The sequence below is a fragment of the Chionomys nivalis genome, chromosome 7, assembly GCF_950005125.1.
Source record: "Chionomys nivalis chromosome 7, mChiNiv1.1, whole genome shotgun sequence".
Lineage (NCBI taxonomy): Eukaryota > Metazoa > Chordata > Mammalia > Rodentia > Cricetidae > Chionomys > Chionomys nivalis.
In genome coordinates, this window is record NC_080092.1 from 28,590,756 (window position 1) to 28,610,674 (window position 19,919).

The following is a 19,919-nucleotide window of genomic DNA, read 5'->3' on the forward strand; positions in this document are numbered from 1 at the left end:
GAAAAATACAGACAGAAAACAACCCGTTTCCACAGCCAGTAGCCCCGTAGACTTTGCCTAGTGGGGTTTCCCATTAGGAATCACTCATCTGGTAGGTCGGCTTGCTGAGCACTAGCTATCACATGCTTTATACCGCCACAGCCCTCTGCACCATACAAAGTTGGATCATCATATACAACAGATCTCTAGAAAATTCACAACTAAGTTCTTACTGGAAACAATTATAGTCAAAGAAGGAATAAAACTGCTTGCCAAGAATCTTTTAGTTTTGATGAATATTTATTTTCAATGAAGAGAAAGTATGCTTTCAGATAATCAAAATCTGTTATCAAACTTATTGTAAGACATATGAATGACTGTCTATGCAAGTGTATATTTATATACATATCTTTTACAAAAAGCACTAGGGACTGAAACATCTTAAAGGCTGTCCTTTTGTTGTTTGTTTTTGTGATTTGCTTTTTGCCATTTTTAAAGACAAGGCCTCACTATGTAGTTCTGGCTGTTCTGGAACTCAGGCTGGTCTTGAACTCAGAGATCTGCCTTCCTCTTCCTCCCAAGTGCTAGGATTAAAAAGTGTACACCACTACTCCTGACTTTAAGGAGTTCTGTTGAAACTAACAATCCAAATAAAACACAGTACCAGTAAATGTAATTACATAATTATAAAAATAGTATAATATATGTATATATACTATATGTGTGTGTATATATACAAACATATATTTTATGGCTTTTAACTGATTTCAAAAGAAACTATGAAATAATTGTTTTTTCTTGGGGCAGAGGACTGCAGTATTTAGACATATTATACATTAACAGAAGCAACACACAATGGCTAGTAAAAGTGAAGGTATTTCAGAGAAAGAAAATGAAGCCAGATGATAATTTGAACCCACAGGAGTTAGTGGAAAGACCCAGACATGATAAATAATAGGGTTAATATACACTTTATAATTATTTAATGTCCTTTTTCTTCTTGGTTTATTTAGTAGGTATAAAATTAGATGAAGTAATACTATAACTATATTGTTGAGTTTTTTAAATATACAAATGTAATTTTTCAACTGATAGTCATAAAAGGGGGAAGATAACAGGTATATAGAAGCATCATTTTACTATGATTTTATTAACATACAAAATAATGGATTTCATGTGTATATTGTTTATATTCATCCCACATTACCTTCTCTCAAATTTATGTAGTGCTAGCTATTTTTCTTCCCTTCTCACAGTTCATCACATATATATATATATACATATATAAGTATATGTATGTATATAAATCTAGATACCATATGTAAAAGAAAACATGCAGTATTTGTTTTTCTTCCCTTCATTACTCTCTTGTTCCTCCATCCTTTCTTCTTCCTCATATTATCCCTCTGATACTTTCATGTCCTATGTGGACATTCATCTTACAAACCAGATTTTTTTCCAAGAGGGTTTCTCTGTAGCTTTGGACTCTGTCGTGGAACTAGCTCTTGTAAACCAGGCTGGCCTTGAACTCACAGAGATAAGGGTGCACCTGCCTTCTGAGAGCTGGGATTAAAGGCGTTCACTACCACCTTCCATCTGAAAAACCAGATTCTTAATACAAGAGAGAATATGCAGTATTTGCCTTTTACTTAGCTCTTAGTATAACCCCTAGTTTCATTCATTTCCTTGTGAATGACATAATTTCATTTCTTGTGGCTGAATAAAACTCCATTACTCTCTCTCTCTCTTGATTGAGTTTTCTGTTCTGCCTGGTTCCTGCAGTCGTTAAGTCCCAAAGAAATCACACAGAGGTCTACATTAACTATAAACTGATTGGCCCATTAGCTTAGGCTTCTTATTAACTCTTATAACGTATATTAGCCCATTATTCTTGTCTGTGTTAGCCACATGGCTTGGTACCTTTTTTGGTGAGGTAGTTACATCTTGCTTGCTCTGGGACCAGATCACGACAGCAGACCAAGCTTTCCTCCTCCCAGAATTCTCCTGTTCTCATTGACTCACCTCTACTTCCTGTCTGGTTGTCCCACCTATACTTCCTGCCTGGTTACTGGCCAATCAGCATTTATTTAAAATATAGTTGACAGGGCTGGAGAGATGGCTCAGTGGTTAAGAGCATTGCCTGCTCTTCCAAAGGTCCTGAGTTCAATTCCCAGCAACCACATGGTGGCTCACAACCATCTGTAATGAGGTCTGGTTCCCTCTTCTGGCCTGTAGACATACACACAGACGGAATATTGTATGCATAATAAATAAATAAATATTTTTAAAAAATTTTAAAAAATAAAATATAATTGACAGAATACACACCATTGTCCCACATCTCTCTGTCTCTCTCTCTCACTCACACACACATACCTCACATTTTATTTCCATTTCTTTGTTAATTGGCATATAGATTGATTCCATATCTTTGTTATTATTAGTAAAACCATAGCAAACATGGATATGCAAGTATCTGTGTTATACTGACTTAGATTCCTTACAGTGTGTACCACGGATAAGTGTAACTGGGTCATGTGATATGCTTTTTTTCAGGAATTTGCATACTGCTTTGTATAGTGACTCACCTAATTTTACATTTTTACCAGTGGTGTATAAGGGTCCCCTTTCCTACCATTCTTCTTTCCCCCATATCCCCACCAGGGTTTATTGGTGGTAGTTTACTTGATGGGATCCATTATGATTGGAGTAAGATGGACTCTCCATGTGGTTTTTAATTTGGTTGTTTTTGGATTAGTTTTGCTTGATATATTGACTTCCATCCTTTGACTCTTATTCTATGGATATCTTTACAGCAAGATGTGTTTCTTAGTAACTATAGTTAGATCTTGTTTTTTCGTCTCTATTCTGTATCTCTTATTTATAAGTTGAGACTATATAGAAAGTGTTATTGAGAAATATTTACTAATTCCTGTAATAGTATTTTCCTTGGATTATTGTTCACTATGTCCTTTTCATTTGTAGTAGTATTAAAAAGTTGCTGGTTTGCTGTGTTGGGTGATGTATTCCCTTTTAGCTCTCCTTTTTTCATCTAGTCCTTATAAAATTTACTCTTTCCTTTGTTTTCATGATTGTGTTATCTTTCTTCTGAGTATACTATTTCTGTAAGTATCTCCTGCGGTGCTAGTGTGATGGTCCTTAATGTCCTAATTTCTTTGTATAGAATATTCTCACACCAAAGCTTTGCTGGGTATAACAATATCTTTTAAAAAAGAAAATAGTTTATTATTTTTGTGTGTATAGATGTTTGGCTTGTGCTTGTCTAGTTTCCTCATGTGTGCATTGTTCACAGAAGCCACAAGAGGGCATCACATGTCCTGGGACTGGAGTTACAGAGCATTGTGGACTGACATGTTCACGCTGGGAACTGAACCCTAGTCCTCTGGAAGAGTGTCTAGTGATCCTGACTGATGAGCATCTCTTCAGCCCTTGGATATAGCAGTCTTGATTGCATTGATTTTCAGGGATTGAAATACACCATTCCATGCTTACCTAGTTTTTAGCGTTACTGAACTGTGCTGTTGTGTTTGCTTTCGTAGGTGAATTGGCAGTTTTCCCTTAAAACTTTCTTTGTATTTTTGACGTCTTGACTGTCTGTCGTGTGTCATTGAGAGGTACATTCTTTGCTCATGTGTATTTAAGATTCTGAATGTTTCTTGTAGTCATTGTGTCCATTCCTCTAGATTTGGGGAATTTTCTGCTGTAATTTTATTGAATAGATTCTGTTTTAGTTTATACATATTTGTTTTTTACATCTTTGTTTAGTTTTTACACCTTTGATCTTGGGTTTGGTTGGTCTCTTGATTCTCATGACTTTGTGGTCATACTCATTTATTATTTGTCTTTACAGATATTTGTACCATTTCCTCTACCTGTCTTTCATCCTTAATATTCTTTCTTCTGCTTGTTGGGTCTTGTTAGTATTGTTTCTACCTTTTCATTTAAATCATTGAGTTTTCTTCCAGTATTTATACTTGTAGGAAATAACCATAGCACTGAAAACTTTAAAAGTGCAGGACCTGTCTCCATCCGTTCCAACCCCCTAAATAATGATTGCCCTCCTGAAGGCTAGGTAGCTATAATAATAGAGAACAAAATCAGCAATGGTATCAATAAAGAGATAAGCTAAAAGACACTGTAAACCTAATAATAGAACTAATAAATACACATCCACAGACTCCATTTAACAGGAGAATATATACTCTTCTCAAGTACTGTACAACTATCTAGGTAAGATCATGGTTCAGATTACAATAAAACCTCAGTAAGTTTTAAAAGATTGGCATAATAAAATTTCTTCTCTAACTACAATGGAATGTGATTATAAAATGGTGATAAAAGAAAAAAGGTTGGAAATTAAGCACCTAATATATCGAAGACATAAGGATCAGTGAAAATGAAGACACAATGTCACAAAGCTTGTGGGGTATACTATTGAAAGCAGTGTTCAGATTTTAGTTCATAGCTGTAATGCCTGTATTTAAAAAGATAGATCCTCAGGGCTGGGGTTATAGCTCAGTTAGTACAGTGCTTGCCTGATGTGCACAAGGCCCTAGCTTCAATCCACAACACTACATAAACCAGGCATGGTGACACATGCCTGCGATGCTGACCCTTAGGAGGCTGAAGCAGGAGGATCACAGGTTCAAGATCATCCTCATTTGCATAGGGAGTTTCAGGTCAGTGTGTGCTCCATGAAATCAAGTCAACAACTTGACCTTATGCTTTAAGAAATTAGAAAAAGAGCAAACAAAAGTCAATACAGAAAAAAAGAAAGATTAAAGCATATATGACTGTTATAATAGAAAAACAAAACTAGAAAAGCACAAAACTGCCAAGGTGTGTAAGATTTGTAAATGGGACCGTTGCTACCATCTGTCTTCCTAACTACAGGCATCTCACACTCTTGTGGCCATGCCTTACCTTCTGGTATCCTGTATCCCTTCAAACTAAAAGTGAAAATAAACCCTTCTTCCTTCCTTGTCAAATCCCTTCTCAGGTAAAAACAGCTAAGACAAATGCTGTATATGCTGAAACAAGTTTAACAAAGAGCTTAGCCTCTTTTCATGTTATGTGATAAAATTCCTTGGGACAGCAATGTAAGGAAGAATGGGCTTATTCTTGGCCACAGCTCAAGGATGCAGTTCACCATGTCAAGCAAAAAAAGCAGCCAAAGTTTGAAACAGCTGATTACATTTCTCCACAGTTAGGAAGCAGAGCAACAAATGCATGCTGCTGCTCAGTCCCATTTCTTCCTGGATAGAATGTACAGTCCAACGTTCTGTCTAGGGAATGGTGCCACCCGTAGTAGCCAAGTCTTCCCACCTTGATGAATGTAATCAAGATGATCACACACAACCGTGCCCAATGACCCATCTCCCTCAGGTGATTCTAGGTACTGTCATATTGACAATCACAAGAAGACACTTAATTTTTTTTTTTTTTTAAAACTTAAGAGATGACTCAACAATGTAAAACCTCCCAGCAAAGAAGAAAATCTGGGACTGGGTCACATCATTGGTAAATGCTATGAAATTTTGAAAGAGGAATGCACATCAGTTCTTTCTTAAACTCTTCCAAAAAAAAAAAAAAAAGAGGAATACTTGCAATATTAGCATCACCCTGTTACCAAAGCCAGAGTGAATCATCAAAATCGCATACCTTATATGAATATATGTGCAGAATTATGCTAGCAAACTAAATCCTGCAGCAATAGTAAAAGGATTGCAAACCAGGACCACATTGGACTTAACCTTAGAAATGAATGTGTGACTCACAGTCTGAAAATTGACTAGCAATAAAGTCACAAGATGATATCTGCTGAATTAGAAAAGCCTTTCCTGACTTTTTTTTTTTTTTTTTTTTTTTTTTTTTTTTTTTTGAGACAGGATTTCTCTGTAGTTTTGGTGCCCGTCCCGGAACTAGCTCTTGTAGACCAGGCTGGCCTCGAACTCCCAGAGATCCGCCTGCCTCTGCCTCCCGAGTGCTGGGATTAAAGGCGTGCGCCACTGAAAGACCCCCTAGAAAAGCCTTTCCTAAAACCCAGTATCTTACTGGAAAAATTAAATGCCTTAGTTCAATGGGCCAGTGAGATGGCTTAGTGGATAAAAACACTTGCCAGAAAGCCTGAGGACTTAAGTTTGATTCCTGGGATCCACATGATGGAAGTCACAACTGACTTCTAAAAACTGTCTTCTGACCGCCACATGTTTGACAATGTATGCATGTGCTCACACACATACACATGCATGCACAGTAAATTAAAAATGAGGGTTTTTACTTAGTGGTTAAGAGCACTTAACTAGTCTTCCAGAGGACCCTGGTTTAGTTCCCAGCATGCACACGAGTGCTCACAGCCATCTGTAACTCCAGTTGTAGAATCCAGTGCTCTTTTCTGGCCTCCATAGGCACCTGCCTATATATGGTGTACACAACACATAAAGGCAAAAAACTCAAAAGTATAAAATAAAACAATTATAAACAATCACAAAATGTACACTGTAGCTCATAAACTACATAGTTTCAAGGTATTAAATGATTATACAAAATTCAGTGGGCATAGTGCCATGGAAAACCAGACATAGTAGCGCACATAATCCCTGGAAGCACATGGGCCAGCTGGCCTGGTGTGCAGCCGTGAACAAGAGACCCTGTGTCAAACATGGTGGAAACTGCTTGTCCTCTGACCTCTGCATGTGTGCAGGGACATGCACATGCCCAAACTCACGCACATGTACACACAACTATATAAGGTACACACATGTATCATACACACCAATAAATAGATTAATTCAGTGTGCCTCTGACCCCTGCATGTGTGCAGTGACATGCACATGCCAAAACTCACATGTACACACAACTATATAAGGCACACACATGTATCATACACAGCAATAAATATATTAATTCAGTGTGATTTAAAGAGAATTAGAAGATAATTCACAGCCAGTTGGAAGACAGGTTATCAGAGTCTAACAAAACTAAACAATAATCGTGTTGCCTGGTATTTACCCAAATGAATTTTTGCCCATATAAAAATCTGCGTAAAGATGTTTATGGAGACTATTCATAGTTGCCTTTGAAGGAAACAAGAACTTCTTGAGTGGATGAATGGATGAACTGTTATATCCAGCCAGCGAGACTAGCACTGACTGCTGGGAAAAGAAAGGGACTGGTAAACCACGAGACAGAGAACCATGAGTGTATATTACTGAGTGAGAGGCCCTTCTGAAAATAACAGAACCTGTGCTTCCAATATATAACCTCCTGGAAAAGATGAAAAGTGACTAGTTTCCCCTTTTGTATGTGTATGTGTGAGTGTTCTCATCTCGCCAGGATACCAGTCTCTAGATTAGGTCTTTCTCCACTAACCTAACCTTAACGCAACTACCGATACAGGGATTTTGTTTCCAAACTCATACTCTGAAGTTTCCAGACAGTGGCAGGGAAGGGAGGGATGAACATGCTGAGCAGCGAAATTATTGCTGGGTAAGAGACTGATCAGAATAGTAATGATGCATCTCTTAGGCCAGTGGTTTTAACCCCTGTAGCACTCCATTGTGGGGTATGTTGCTGTGATCCTGTGCATATTGGGAGGGAGAATTACATAGGAACTCTACACTAATGCTTACTTCGGTTATGAGTCTCAAGTTTCTGTGAAAAGGAAAACGTTTGCTTTTTAAGAAACAGAAAATGCCGGGCGGTGGTGGCGCACGCCTTTAATCCCAGCACTCAGGAGGCAGAGGCAGGTGGATCTCTGTGAGTTTGAGGCCAGCCTGGTCTACAGAGCTAGTTCCAGGACAGGCACCAAAGCTACAGAGAAACCCTGTCTCAAAAAACCAAAAAAAAAAAAAAACTTAGAAAACAATGTGGCACCGACATGAAGATGGACAATGGGAATAATAGGGTAGAATTCAGTTACGAAAAAGAAATCTCTAGTCACTTCATTTTCAACAGGGATGTTGCCAAGACCCTTTAATGGGGGCAAAAGAAGAGTCTGGTTTTTTTTGTTTTTTGTTTTTAAAAAAAAAGGTTCAGTAACAACTGGTTATTCACATACCCACAATGAAATTGCATTGTTAGCTCTCACTTCATTTTCTTAGGAGAAACTATAGGGTTTATTATAAGGATAAATGTGTATGACTTGGGTTCGGTGATGCTTATGTACTACATTAGAAACAACCAACAACAAAATAGACTAGACTTCATCATAATTAAAACAGTTTTTGCATCTCGAGGTATCAAAAAAAGAGACAGGAATCCACAGAATGTGAGGGGTATGCAGATCATGTGTGCATAGCCCATGTCAGGATATACAAAGAGCACTCTCAATGCAATGAAAGGCAGCTCAGTTTCTAAGAAGGCACAAAGCCAACTAGATGTTCTTCAAAAAGATGAGCTTGTGGTCAGTAAGCATGTGCCAAGGTTCAATCATCATTACAGGGAAGCCCCCCAGAAGCACTCCACATCCCCCGGTTAGATGTTTCAAAATAAGAATATTAGAGAATTAGGATCCACATGTATTCCTGGTGGAAATGAAAGTGATACAGGCTTTCCTGAATACTCCCAATTCCTTAGAATATTAAATATACAGTAAGTGGTGACTCCTCTCCTAGGTATGAGTAAAGAATATATGCAAGCTAGGAATGTGTCCTTAGGGAGGACGTCTGCACAGACAGGTGTAAGTAGTCAGTAGAGTTGTTAGGAGTCTAAAGAAAGGGGTTTATAGACAATGTAGATGATCAGTTAGACTATAGATAGCTAATCGTGGGGTTGCTAGAAAGCTAACATTTGAATAGTAAGCAGATAGCTCACCATTTCCACTGTAGCAAATGATAGTAAACTTCGTGACTTAAACAGTGTAAATTAGTCTTCTAGTTGTTGAGGTTGGAAGCTAAAATAAGCTTCTAGGTATAGGTTTGTGTGCTGGTGCTGATAGAACAACACATGAGAAACGTGGTGCTTTAAATCAACAGCGGTAACTAGTTTCATAGCTGTGGAGTCTAGATATCTAAAATTAAGCTATTGACAGGCCTGTGCTCCCTTCTGAAGATTCCAGGAAAGAATCCTTCTTTCAAGCTTCCTGCCAACCCTCAACTGCCCTTGGCTTATTGCTGCCACCATCCTTTGCTATCACTGTATTCTCTCTGTATGCCTGTGTGTATCTCTGTGTGTCTTCTCATTGCATTGTTTTACAGTATTTTGTGTGTGTGAAGTGTGTACACATGTGGAGGTGAGAGGACAACCTCGGGTTTTAGATCTTGTCTTCTACTTATTTGAGACAAGGTCTCTTTTGTTGCTTGCCACTGCCTCAGCAGGGCCAACTGGCCCATGAGCTTTCAGAGATTCTCCTCTCTCCACCTTCAGTTTGTTTAGGTTCCTTTGGGCTGCTCCACTGGTCTTTATGTGGGTTCCAGGGGCTTGGATTGGCTTATTTGGTAAGTGCTTTACCCACTGAACCATCTCCCAGTACCCCCCTCTTCCTTCCTCCCTCCCTCCCTCCTTCCCTCCCTTCCTTCTTCTTTCCCTCCCTTCTTTCCTTCCTCTCTCCTTTTGTCTTTTTGAGACAGTATTTCTCTCTGTAGCCCCCTGGCTGCCCTGAAACTAGCTCTGTAGACCAGGCTGGCCTCTAACAGAGCTCCACCTGTCTCTGCCTCCCAGATAATGGAATCAAAGCATGTGCCGCCACTGCCCAGCACTCTTTCTCATTTTTTTACACAATAGTAATCCTTTGAAAATTTTCATACCTGCATACTTTGTTTTTATAAAGACACAAGTCATTGGGATCATGCTGTGCTCAATCCAATAAAATATCACCTCGATGCAGTCATATCTGTTAAGACCCTATCTCCAAGCGATCGTATTTTTATTTTTATTTATTTATTTATTTATTTGATTTTTGAGACAGGGTTTTTCTGTAGCTTTTTGGTTCCAGTCCTGGAACTAGCTCTTCTAGACCAGGCTGGCCTCGAACTCCCAGAGATCCGCCTGCCTCTGCCTCCCGAGTGCTGGGATTAAAGGCGTGTGCCACCACCGCCCGGCCAAGCAATTGTATTTTAAGGTCCCAGGTGGATGTGAAAAATTGAGGGGACACTCTTCAACCCACTGATTGGGCTTAAAACTAGGTGGGAGAAGTGGTTGACTTGCTCCCCTGAACCATTTTCCAAACTGTGGCTTTGTTTTCATGACTCAAGATGCACTTTATTTTGGACAGAAGACAGGAAACTTGGTGGAAGGGAAACTTGTGTGTTAATGGACGGGAAAGGAATGTGCAGGGTTCTGTGTTGTCCTCCTGCACTGCTCCTCCCCAGCTCCTGAGTATTCTCAGAAAAGAGTGTTCTCATAATCTCTGTTCAGCTAGCGTGACTCCCACTGGGGAGTCACTGTGACCAGCACAGTGAGTACAGAGTCCAACTTAGAGTCTGTGAGAAGTGGGAATGGCTTACCTCTTTCACCATGGAGAATCTTTTGTGTGTTACAGTTTTATTACAGAAGATGTGGATACAAAAAAGATAACAGTGTAGCATAATGTGCCTCAAATTTAGCACCCAGCTTCAGAAGTTGATATTTGACTACTCTTTTCCTCCTTTGGAAGCAAGGATGTATTGTAAAGAAAATTGCAGATTTCAAATTTCACGTACAGTACAGTATAGTTTCATTCTCTTCTTTCAAAATCTAAATAAGATCAGTTTTTTTACTGTTGGTGTTCAAAAAGTTTCAGATTTCAGGACACTTCTGATTTCAACTGTGGAGAATAGAAATATTTATGTAGCAAGCTTATGTAAATCCTTTAAAACTCTAAAGCAAAACAAGGTTTAGAGCTGGGGAGATGCTCAGTGGGTTTAAAGGCTCTTCTGCCAAGCTTGATGACCTGACTTCCATACCCAGACCTACATGGAAAGAGAGAACTGACTTCTCAGTGCACAGTGGTACAGCTGCCCCTCCCCCAGAGTAAATATAAACAACATCCTGAAATCGGGACACTTCTGGTTCTGAACGTTACAGACTTATGAAGTGACCACCTACCCTCTTATAGCTGAAAAGTTCATGTGCCTTATTAACCGATAATTCATCTGTCTTTGCTTTTCCTTTATTGTCTCAAACCTTTTCACAGTAGGTGCGTGTAAATGGAGACCCAGCCAATACACATTGGCTTGTTTCCTAAGCTTTTGCCAGTGGCTCTCCACCCTCTCCAGTGCTGTGTATTACTAAGAAACAAAAACTTATTCACATCCTGGGGTATTGACATGTTCTCTGTCACTTATTTTTTTTCTATAAAGTGACAGATGTTAAAATTTAATTAGGTCCAAGTTCTTTGTTTCTATTCCCCCCCCCCCACATTGGTACTTTGTAGGTAGTGGTGCATTATGTGAAGGAATGATAAAACTGGTTTTCTCTCTAGTGTCATGAAGAGTGCCCAAGGCATTCATGTGGTGTGGCATGATTGTGTCTCTACCCTTCCTGCTGAAGCAGTGCACGGTCAGCTCCTGGCTGCAGGCTGGTCGCACTAGGAGAACTTGAAAAATACCAGTGTGTAGGTCCTGCCCTAGGTGGAGGGCATCCGGAGCTTTGAGTGGAACACTGACAACAGTATTCCTTTATATTAGAGATGTAATATTTGTACATCGTTATGGAACTTGCTGCATCTACACAGCATATAATAAAGGATAATAAAACATTTCCATCTCTTTAAATACTAATCAGTTTATGTGTGGAGAATTTTACCTGGCTGGGTATGGTGGCACACACCTTTAATTCTAGCACTCAGGAGGCAGAGACAGGCAAATCTCTGTGAGTTTAAGGCCAGCCTGGTCTATAGAGTGAGTTCCAGGACAGCCAGTTGCAGCATTGACATGAATTAACTTCTGAATTTTTGGTTCTCTAGCACTTGTCTCTGTGATGTTTGGGTTACAGTAGCTGTGTAGTATACAGGATTTTGTTGGCTTGTTTGTGTTGAGATATGGCCTTATGTCTCCTAGGTTGGCCTTAAATGCGTTCGTTCTTTCATCAGTATATCAGTTTTCCCTGTATACATTTCTCGGTTCATGGTTAAACTTACTCTAAATATTTTATTTTTGTGGCTTGTGTGAATGGGTTGAACTCTTCATTTTCTTTCCAGCAGTTTCATTTATGGCCGATATTTGAAATCCCAGAGCACATCAAGATGAGGTGGGAGAGTGCAAGTTTGGTGCCAGCCATGGCTGTCTACTGCGCTCAAGGGCGTCGGCAGCCATAGATGCACAAAGAAAGCCTGATTTTTGATGTTTAATTCATAGTCTACAGCTTTGCTAGATTTATGTATCTACTCGAACAATTTTTTTATGGGAAATTTAGATTTTTCTCTATATAAAGTCATGTCATATGCAAATATGGATAATTTATCTTCTTCTTTTCCAGTTTAGATATTCTGGTTTCTCTTCCCTTGTACGCTAAGGCTTCCCAGTGCTATATTAAATAAGAGTGGTGAGAACAGATGCCTTTATGGTTTGCAGTTTTAGAGGAGACGTTTGTAGTTTCCTTGCTCAGTTTCATATTGGCTGTGGGTTGTACACTTAATCTTTAGTATTTTGAGGATTTTATTCTATATATGACCTGATAAGAGTGTTTTGACATGAAAAATATTATATCTTACTGCATACTCTCTCTATGGAGATGATAATATACTGATGAATATATCCTTAGTTCTGGTGATGCTTACTAGTTTGTGTATGTTGACCCGTCCTTGAATCCCACTTTATCATGAAGTGTGAGCTTTTTCATATACCAATAAATATATTGAGAATTTTTGCAGCTATGTTTATCCAGAATATGAACCTATAGTTTTCTTTGCTTTCATATCAGGGTAATGGGAAAAGCTGGACACACAAAAGTGTTTAAAAGAACATTTCACAAAAGTGTTTTGAATAGTTTTCGGATAATTGGAATTAGTTCTTTAAATGAATTAGTATGATTCACTAGTCAATTCCTTAGGTCCTGGAAGGTCTTTTTAAAAAGACATTTGAGGCTGCAGTCTCACTACTCAGTGCTAGTCTATTTAGTTTCGATTTTCCATCCTCCTCTCCCTTCCTCTATCCTTTATTTCCTCTATCCCTCCTTTTATTTTTTGCTGTTTGTTTCCCTGTGCTGCCCAAGCTGCCTTTGAACTTAGTATGGAATCCTAGCTGACCATAAACCTGAATCTTCCTGTCACTCTCTTCTGTGTCCTGGAGTTACAAACTGCCATGCCTTCTTCTGTCTACTCTTGACTCAATTTGGGTGGGCTGTGTGTGCTCACAGACTCACGAATTTCTTCTAGGCCCTCTAGTTATTTTACCATGTGATTTGTCATAATTAATTCTAACGACTCTTTGTGTTTCTGTTCTGTCTGTTGCATTATCTTTTTCATCTTTGGTTTTGTTTGAGATCTTTCTTTCTCTCCACCCCCATCTAACTAGAAGTTTGTCAATCTTGTTTTTTCTATCACTCATCTTTTCCTTTAGTTTTAATTTTATTTCTTCCTGTTTCTTTTTTTTTTCTACTAATTTTTGGGCTGTTTATTGTTGCTTTTTGAGTTCTTGAGGTACACTGCTGAATGCTGCTCTGAGGCTGTTTGATCATCTGATGTATGGGGTAGGACTCTACATGTCTCACTAAGAACTGCATTTGTTATATCACACAGATTTTTGTGACGTTGTTTTCACTTGATACCAGAAAACCTTTTTCCTTTTAATTTCTCCAGTTACTCATTGGTTTATGTTGCTCATTGTACGTTATTTTTTTATGCTTTCCATTCTTGTTGTTGCTGTTGAATTGTAGTTTTTATCCCATTGTGATCTGAGAAGATGTGTGATATTATTCAGTTTTTAAAAATTCTCCAGACTTGATGTAGGGCATAACTGCTGCGTGAGCTACCTAGAGAATGTTCCATGTGCTGGTGAGGAGAACATGTTCTATTCGTTCCGATGAAATGCAAATGTCCATAAGGCCCGTTTGGTCTGTATGAAATCCTCAGCCACACCTAGAAAGCAGACTAGTCGTAACTGTGTGTTGACTGATATTATTACTCTAATCATGCTAACAGATGCTTTTCACAATGGAGAGGATGCTTTTATATCTGCTCACTTGACCGTATGACCGTGGGTCAGCTGTGTTGCAATTGACTGGTGAACATAACACTAACGTGTTTTCCCCGTGCAGTACAGTCATTGAGTTGCTGGTTTTTCAAACCACAGCACATGTCTGATACAGATCAAGATTTTAGGGTTTTTCAGTTTTCTACCAAGTCTTAAAATTGAATCTTGTGTTACTGACTGAATATGTCTACATTAAATGAAGGATTTATATGGGAAGTAGATGTGATATCCTCTCTGACACACCCATGGAGTTCAGTGGAGAGGGGGACCTGAAGGTGGAAAGCTATGTGAACAAAGTCTTAGCAGCTAGAATGACAGTGTATCAGAACACGTTTTAAATTCTAAATACCTGAACTAGCATGTGGCAGTATTAATGTAAACCTGAAAAATGCAAACACTGACTTATATTTGTGGTAATTATTGTTAGCAAGGAACCCCTTAGTTCAGAATTTGGGAGTGGGACATCTTCAGAGAGTTTGAGGCAGGGGTCTGCTACCTCTGCCTTACATTTCAAAAGAGTTGGTTTTCCTTCCTAAGGTCCATCCTACCTTTCTTCCTTTTTTCTTCTCCTTTCCCCCTTCCTCCTCCCTTGCCTTTCTTTTTCCTAGTTCAGAGGAGGCAAGACAGCGCCTGGCATTCCGTGGGATTTGCAAATGAATGTGATCATTGTGTTATCTGTCACTAGATGGAGCTCATGAGCCCAATATGGTTGTAATCCCTGTTCATCTCTGGAGAGGGGATTAAGACTTGAAGAGAACTGGCAACTGGTTTTGAGTAACAGGATTATTGGCTGTGCCTTTAAAAAGACTGTTGAGAAACTGCAAAAGGTTTTTTTTTTCACAATCTTGCCCATGTTTTGTTTTTGTTGCAAAAACCCTTTGAAAGCATAGTGTAGTATCAGTTCTAAATCTTTATAGTGCTGAGAGTATTCTGAATTTGTGTAACTAAGGTGGAGTCTTCTGTCCCATGGCTTTGAAATTTAGCAGCTCTTCTTTCAGCCCATTCCAGGAAGAGCTGGGCCACTACTGTTGTCACCTGCCGTTTTCAGTGTCACACGTGTGCTTACCTTTATTTCCAACTCTTTGTTGTGTGAGGTAACTAGAGGCCAGAATAAGATTTTCTTTATCGCGGTCACTAGAAGTAAGAAGCTGGAAACTAGTGAAAGGTGATAATGCGGGGGCAGAGGGATGCTTCCAAACCTTAACGAAAATTCACTTAACTCATAGTCTGTGATCCAGACGTGTGTGGACAAGATCTGATCTATGTTTCTGTCTTTCTACCACAGCACGTGCCCTTATAGTCGGCCTCCTTTTGGTTATGGGAATTTTCCAAGTTCAATGCCAGAATGTCTTGGTTACTATGAAGACAGGTACCAAAAGCATGAGGCTATATTTTCAGCTTTGAATAGAGACTATCCTTTCAGAGACTACCCAGATGAGCACACACACAGTGAAGATTCTCGGAGCTGTGAGAGCGTGGATGGGCCCCCGTACTACAACAGCCATGGGCACAGTGGAGCAGAGTACTTGAATCCCATGCCTCCACTGGACATTGGAGCCCTGGAGAATGTCTTCACAGCCCCTGCGTCAGCTCCCTCTGGCGTCCAGCAAGTCAATGTCACTGACAGCGACGAGGAGGAAGAAGAAAAAGTGCTCAGGAATTTATAATTTAAAACAAATATGCACAGAAAATAAACATTTCTTAAAATATATTCTGGGTCAGTTGGTGTGAGAAAAAAGCCTAGAATGCTTTGCTGAGAGTTCTCAGCCATGATCTGAGGAGTTGGAACCAAATGCCATTGTCTCTTCCTAAGTTCTCATTAGTGACCCTGGACTCCCGATGCCTCAGCATAGGGACGGTAAAATCTAAAGTAGTTCTTTCATGGCTGAAATTTGCACCAACATGTGATAGCATTACTTTATCTTGGAACATTGAAATACAGAAAGCTCCCGGTGGCATGTGAGGACACACATGTGAGTATATATCTGGCATGGCAAGTGTGATTAGCATTTTATCTCAGGGTACATTTATTTTATTTTTCGGAGAAATTTTACTGTTTATATATTTATGAATGTTGTCGGTTTTTATGTAACATTTTGAAAATATTTTGATAACTTGTAGATGTGAACTAGAGCTCAGTTGCTAAATTTAATTTACACTAATAACCAATTGTAGTTGAAAATGTATCTTAATGACACCTGGGCAGTTCCTTCAGATATAGTCATTTCTGTTACTGAACATTTTATCACCATTTTAACTATCTTTCCTATTTGGTATGCATTGTTATATTGTTGTTGTAACTAAATAAACAGATGAAAACACTCTTGTTAAATGTTTTCTGTTGAGAGGAGGGCGAGGAGCACTGAGTGCTGGTCAGCTGTGGTTAGCTTTGTGCTCTGCGCAGGCATTTCTGCTTAGCAACAGACTCCTGTTGTCTTTGTATTAATTATGTGTCATTGCGGCGGCAAAATACCTGAGAAAAGCGCCTTAAGGAAGGAAAGGTTTATTTTGCCTCACGGTTTGATAGTAGGGTTCATGGGGAGCATGGCAACAGGACCATGAGGGGCTGGTCACATTCCGTCTGTGCTCGGAAAGCTCAGATGAATGCTGGTGCTGAGTTTGCGTCTTCCTTATCAGTCGAAGACCCTGTCCCATGGGGTGATGCCATCCACATTTAGAGTGCATTGTCCCATGTCAGTTAACCTGATCTAGAAACTTCCCCAGACATGCCAAGAAATTTGTCTCATAGGTGATTCTAGATCCTGTTAGTTTAACAATAAATGTAAACTATCACTGTTTGCATGAGATTTGAAGTAGTACCACCAAAGATGTGTATTATTCTGATGCTGTTTTGAAAGTTGACATATGATTTAAACGATCTGACTTGATGACCATGCAATTCACTTACAGTCACGCAAACTTAACTCACAATGAGCAACAAAAACTCCATTGTGATGCCACAGCCTCCCCAGCATTCATTTGTGAATAAGGGATGGAGTAGGGACCACCAGAGTCGAGACCATTTTAAAAGGTGTCTGCCTACAAGGAAGAAAATGAATTGTTGGGTAACTGCACTTTGATAATTTTTATTATCATGTTTGATATTCTTTTTTGTGTGTGTGTGCCAACCTGCATGCGGGCATGGAGACCAGAGGATGGCATGGGTGCCTTCTTTAATCATGCTCTCACTGAGCCCGAGCACACTGTTTTACGAGATCCACTTGTTTCCACCTCACCCAGTTCTGGCTTACAGATGTGCACCACTGTGCCAAGCTTTTACATGGATGCTGAGGATCTGAACTCAGGTCCTGAGTTTATCTCCTGAACAAATCCTGAATTTCCTAGATAATCAAATATTATGTCATTTTATATGTGAACTAAAGGAACATTATTTACGTATTTAATATCTGCTAAGGCAGTTAATGTTTAGGAGAAATGTATGCAACAATTTGACCGTTTTTTATCCCATCTCATTTAAAAGGCTTTCATCATAGACTTACCCTACAGACAGAGTGGCTGAGGAAATGACTGAAAGACAGCAGAACAGTGAGGTCACACCTAACCATTTCCTAATTAACCTGTTTTCAGGGTAGCCTTTCACCTCTGACTTCTTCCATAGCTTTTTTAAAAAAAGAATTATTTAGTGTGTATATGTTTGTGTGTGTGCCATGCCAGTGGACTCCAGAAGAGGGTGTAGGATCTCATGGAGCTGAAGTTAGAAGAGACTATGACCCATCCAACATGGAGTCTGGGAATTGAACTTGGGTCCTCTGGTAGAGCAGAAAGTGTTCTTGGCCACTGAACCATCACCCCACCCCTTCTAGAGTTGTTCAGTAGCTAGGGCTAGGTACTCTCTTAATCAACTCTTCATGCTGGCATCAGAAGTCAGGAGTTCAGGTCGTTTATAGATCCACAGCGTAAATTGTACTAGAAACCTGCTTATTTCTTACTTAGGGAAGACCAGCCACAGATAATCCTGCATGCCTACAAGGTACCCATTATCAGCTTTTAGACCGCTGCCTGGAGATCTAAGGCCGGACAAACCTCCCCCAAGGGCATCCGCTCCTCATCAGAGTGGAAAATCTTAATGCTCCAAGCCACAAGTAGTTTCTAACAGTCCCCTTGTCTTGTTTGTTCCTGTATTAAGTTGGACTTCGTGGAATTTATTAGACAAGTTGTCTCCCTTCCATAGTGTTTTGTAACGTCAGTATGTTTCAGATGTCACCCATGCTCCGTACTCTAGACGTAACTGCTCGAAGCGTTTACCAGTTAAAAGCCAGTTTCACTGCAAGGAGTTGGGAAAAGGTGTCTTTGTGAGAAGCGGAGTTAGAAGAGAGAGCAAGGTTTCTCTGAACTAAGTCCCAAGCGGTTCAGATGTTCTCACTGAATCTGGTCAAACAACATTCGGAGCTGGTGCTGTGGCCCCCTTGGAAGTGAGCAGTGTTGTTCTTTATCGTCAGAATGTCACAAGATTCTAATATTTCAGGGTGCACCTACCCTGCTTGAGACCCCTTTTTGGTCTTTACCTCCTGACACCACCCAGGGTACCCTGTGGAAAATGCTGACAAATGACAGCTGGTGGCTTTGGTTTTTGAGCTTCACACGTGGTTTTCCATACTGGTTACCTTAAGTGCTTTACTAAACAAAAGCAGTTTCTGAATAAACGGCTCTTTTTAATTGTGTCTAGCAGTCTTAAAAGGCTAAAGAATTGAAACTTGTAATTGTTGTAATTCACTGCTAGCTATTAAACTTTTTTTAATGAGTGGTGACAGTGTATCCAAGAATCCATGGAAGCAAATGTGCCGATAGACACAACATGCTCTTCCTGTCAAGCGGCTGTCGGGAGAGCGCTGCCTGGGCTAAGAGTCGGAGCTGCATTTTTCATGTTTAAGAAAAACGTGCTAGGGTAAGTTCACTGTACAGAGTGAAGCGTGTCTTAGGGACATTTTCATGCACTTGGGCCATATTCATGCTCCACTATCCTCTCCTCCCCCATCTCCAGTCTCTTCCCTGAAAGTCTCTCTTCTTTCATGAAGGCTCTCTCTCTCTCTCTCTCTCTCTCTCTCTCTCTCTCTCTCTCTCTCTCAATCTGAATCTAGGTTCCACATACGATTACAAATGTGACATTTGTCTCTGAATCTGGCTTATTTTGCTTAATCCAATGTTTTCCCATTCATCCATCTTTCTGTGGAGAATATACTTTTGTTCTTCTTTACATCTGAATAAAACTTTATTGTAGGGCTACTGAACAGCTCTGTGGGTCAGATCCCTTGCCTCAGAGCCTACAGATCTGAGTTCCAGCCCCAGGACCCTTGTGGGAGCGGACACCTGGACAGAATCTGTTCCTCACTTCTTGTGACTCTGCTCTGAACCCTGACCCTGTCTCTAGACACCACTGAGAGCACAAATGCCCCCAGGTGCCTGTTAAAAGTGCTACTGTTCCTTATGGAGAGGATTCTTTGTCCAGCTAAGTATGGCAAGCATGCATTTTTGTAGTGGCAATCTGCATTTTTTGGATAAGCTTATTTAGCAGTTCTTACTTGTGCCTGCCATTGACACTGCATCAAGATTGTTTCTAAAACCATCTAGACACATCGAAGGTCACCTTCAGAAGAGAGAGAGAAGGCATCGGTCTATCCTATGATCATTTTCATTTTGTAACACTTTCCTAGTTCCTTTGACTAAATCTCTAGGTGATCTCTCATTCTAACAAACGAAATCGAGATTTTTCTCTGTGCGGGGGTGTGAAGTTGGAATTGGGTGGAAGTTACTGTGGATGTGGGACCTGAGTGGCTGGGGCACATAGAG

General features: G+C 39.8%; 1 protein-coding gene across 2 annotated transcripts in view; it reads left to right on the forward strand.

The window, feature by feature from the left end:
• Positions 1 to 15,935, forward strand: part of Sox30 (SRY-box transcription factor 30) — a 33,285-nt gene extending 17,350 nt beyond the window's left edge. The window contains exon 5 of one of the 2 annotated variants that reach the window (XM_057776483.1): positions 15,397 to 15,935. In XM_057776483.1, coding sequence (XP_057632466.1) covers positions 15,397 to 15,778 — 382 coding nt within the window. In that variant the 3' untranslated portion in view covers positions 15,779 to 15,935. The remainder of the gene's footprint in view (positions 1 to 15,396) is intronic. The other variant, XM_057776484.1, reaches the window with a different exon arrangement.
• Positions 15,936 to 19,919: the final 3,984 nt, after the last annotated feature.